This window comes from Leptonotus elevatus, chromosome 21, assembly GCF_054856555.1.
Source record: "Leptonotus elevatus isolate MCC_2025b chromosome 21, RoL_Lele_1.0, whole genome shotgun sequence".
NCBI lineage: Eukaryota > Metazoa > Chordata > Actinopteri > Syngnathiformes > Syngnathidae > Leptonotus > Leptonotus elevatus.
Window position 1 is genome coordinate 1,607,342 of NC_141259.1, and position 3,185 is coordinate 1,610,526.

General features: G+C 38.2%; 1 protein-coding gene across 1 annotated transcript in view; it reads left to right on the plus strand.

Moving 5' to 3' along the window:
* Positions 1 to 293: 293 nt before the first annotated feature.
* pck2 (phosphoenolpyruvate carboxykinase 2 (mitochondrial)) overlaps positions 294 to 3,185 on the plus strand; it is a 24,059-nt gene continuing 21,167 nt past the window's right edge. The window contains exon 1 of the mRNA XM_086066634.1: positions 294 to 780. Coding sequence (XP_085922760.1) covers positions 749 to 780 — 32 coding nt within the window. The 5' untranslated portion in view covers positions 294 to 748. The remainder of the gene's footprint in view (positions 781 to 3,185) is intronic.

Genomic DNA, 3,185 nt, shown 5'->3' on the forward strand with positions numbered 1-3,185 from the left:
TCTCACTCCAGGCAAGTAGCGATTGTTTCACTATTTTCCGAGGTTGAACTGGGCATGCGCACAGGAACTTTGGTAAAAAAAAAATTTATTTAGTGTTTTTTTTTATATACTGTGCCAAAACAGCCACCGGCCGTGGCAGAAATAAACTTGTTGCCACAAGTAAATACAAATCGGTTGGCAATCATTGCGTGTCCTTTGTGACGTGTTCTAGATGTTTTCGTATGTGTGCACTCGAGCTTAAGTTCTACTTCCGGGTTGAAGCGCGTATACGCGATCCGCAGCCTCTTTTTCTAAACGATGTTCTGCTGTATGAACTCTGAAAACTTGCGTCAGCCAGCCGCTGGTTTGCCTGGAGGGGATGGGCAGTGGAGGAGGGGAACGAACACAACAATGAGGACCCAACCTGCCTGGAAGTGAAACTCTTGTGGACATATTTTGCGCTGTCATTCATTTTGGAAAAGGGCCGGTGCGTTTCGACGTTTTTTTTTGTTTGTTTTTTTTAAAGCTCCAGCCGACTCTCACGAGGAGGGAGGGAAGGGCGGTTGTCTGCTTATCCACGAGGTTGACATTAAGTGACATCAATGTGTCCGTGTGAATGTTCACGCAGAGCAAAGTGCAAGGTCCCCGCCGAGTGCTGATATGAGCCGCGAGCAGCTCTAACAAACCGAAAAGCCTTCGAGTTAACTTTTCATGTGCCTTTTTTTCGCTTTTCACTCTCTAGTTTGCCTCTTTTTTTTTTATACGGAAGATGTCTTGCCTATTCCTGGGAGTTACACGAAGGTAAGCGCTATTGACTTTATCTTCATTTGGGATTTTATTTCCTTTGTATCTTATATTTTGATTCCTGTAACAACATTGTGATTTCAGACCGTTGAAAAAGAGCCCCGAACGCTTCATTTTCTTTAAATAATATCAAGAGAATTATACATTTAGGTGTGTAACCTATGGCTCGTGGACCATGTGGAGCCCTTGAGTATTTTTTTACGGCCCAGCTATGCAATTATAGAAACAAATGGGCTACAACTCGGGAAGCACATTTAACCCACAAATGCTTAGAATATGTACATAAAGTTGTAATGTTAAGAAAATGTACACATCTATTAGAAGTAAAAAAAATAAACATACAATCTTATTAATGAAGTTGTATTTTTACATATAAATTAAAGTTACAATTGGAGTGTAATGACAATGAAAATCGATTTTGATTTAAAAGGTGTGAGTGCATTGAATAGAACCATGTATAATAGTGTTTGTGTGTGTCTATATCGTATTGTATATGTATATAGTATTCTTAAGAGGTGCAACAATTAATCACTTAATCACAAACAAATAATTTAGATGCCTTTTAATAAAAAAAAAATCTAATTGATAGGAATTTCAACTTCTCAACAGATTCCATTTCTGTAATCCTATCTCAATCCATCTTTTCCTTTTGAAATTAATGCAAATGCAGTTAATCCGTCCCATCCTTCCTTCACTCAAAAAACAAAATTGTTGTAATGTGTATTTTAATGGGGAATATAGCACTCTGTGATATTGCACATTCTAAAAACATACACAAATGACCAAATGAAATATAATTAAAAATAATTAAACAGTTTTGTCACATTGTATCAGTTGACTGCTGCACCTGTCTTTCCATATTGAGGCAATATAAGACAGTCAGACAGCGCTATTGTTCATTGAGGCGTTATTATGAATTCCACTTGTAGGAAGCACAAGACCAGCTGCAGTATGATTGTGGTGTGGCTTGCGGTGCCTTGAACGTAAGTGGAATTCATAAGATCTCAATTTCACTCAGGCCATCAGTATGGCACTAATGATAAATGGGCTTTTTCTTGTATAGCGCTTTTCCACTTACAAGGCACTCAAAATGCTTCAACAATGACTCTTCATTCACCCGCTGATGGCTCAAGCATCAGGAGTAACTGGGGGTTCAGTGTCTTGTTCAAGGACACTTTAACGTGGTAACAAGGGCCAGTGATCGAACCCACAACCTCTGGGTTGGGAACCAAACACTCTACCACTGATCTAGGCTGCCTTTAATATTAGTCATTCTATGCAAAGGATAAAGAATATATGAATGTGAGTGCAGTGGACTTCGCATACTCACGGTTTGGCACCTGCGGATTCACCTATTTGTGGATTTTTTTTCAATTTTATTTTCAACTTTATCAAGATAATTTTGTTTTTTCAGAGGGTTGTTATTTCATGGACATTTTGAACATGTTAAAAACTGTGACAAGAAAAAACTGTTTAACTCTAGGATGGTGAACGTTGCAACAAGAAAACACATTAAAACTCTTGGCGAACGTTTAGCAGAACAAACCTTGACGTGAAACAAACATTTGTTAGCATCGTAAGTGTTCACCCCTCACTGGGATGCGGGCTGAATAGTAAAACTGAGGAAAATAAAATGTATTTTTAATTAAGATAAAATAGTAAACGGCATATATTTTGGTTCAAGGACTTTAATGTGAAATTTAGGGATGCAAGTTTGGAACTAACGATTATTTCAGTAATCGGTTAATCTGTCGATTATTTTTTCAATTGAGTGATGAACCAGATAAAAAAAAGTTACTTCATTTCCATCCTTTTTATTTTTTTTATTTTTTTTAAATAGGACAGTGCACAAACAATTAATTATGGCTGCGTTCACATTGCAGCTCAATTCAGAGCCATAGTATCTGATTTTTTCATGCAGTGTGAATGGTACAATTCCGATTTTTTCACACCCGACCTGGGCCTCTTTCGTATGTCGATATAAATCGGATATGTATGCGATGCGTCTGCACTGTGAACGCTCATTCGCACGCATCCGATTCATACGTCATCAAATGCCTTATGTGCGCTCTGCGCAGGCGGCAGAGAGTGCTTGGAAGGGAGACTACTAACACATGAATATATACAAAGCTGTTTTGAGTAACAGTGTTAATTTTGTATTTGTCTTTAATTCAATCACACTTGAAACATGAAGCATAAAGTTGACATGTGTGGCAATAGTAGAAATTCAGCCTTGCAGACGGTTCATCACAAATGCAACGTCATCTTTGGTAGACTTCTCAATGAAATGAGGAGCTCGAGGAGTGTCCCCTCATTTCTCCCAAATTACCTCTACCAACCTCGCTACTCTGGCGACATGAAATGAAAAAATAAGTCAAACGGATTTCTGTTGCTGTTTGTAA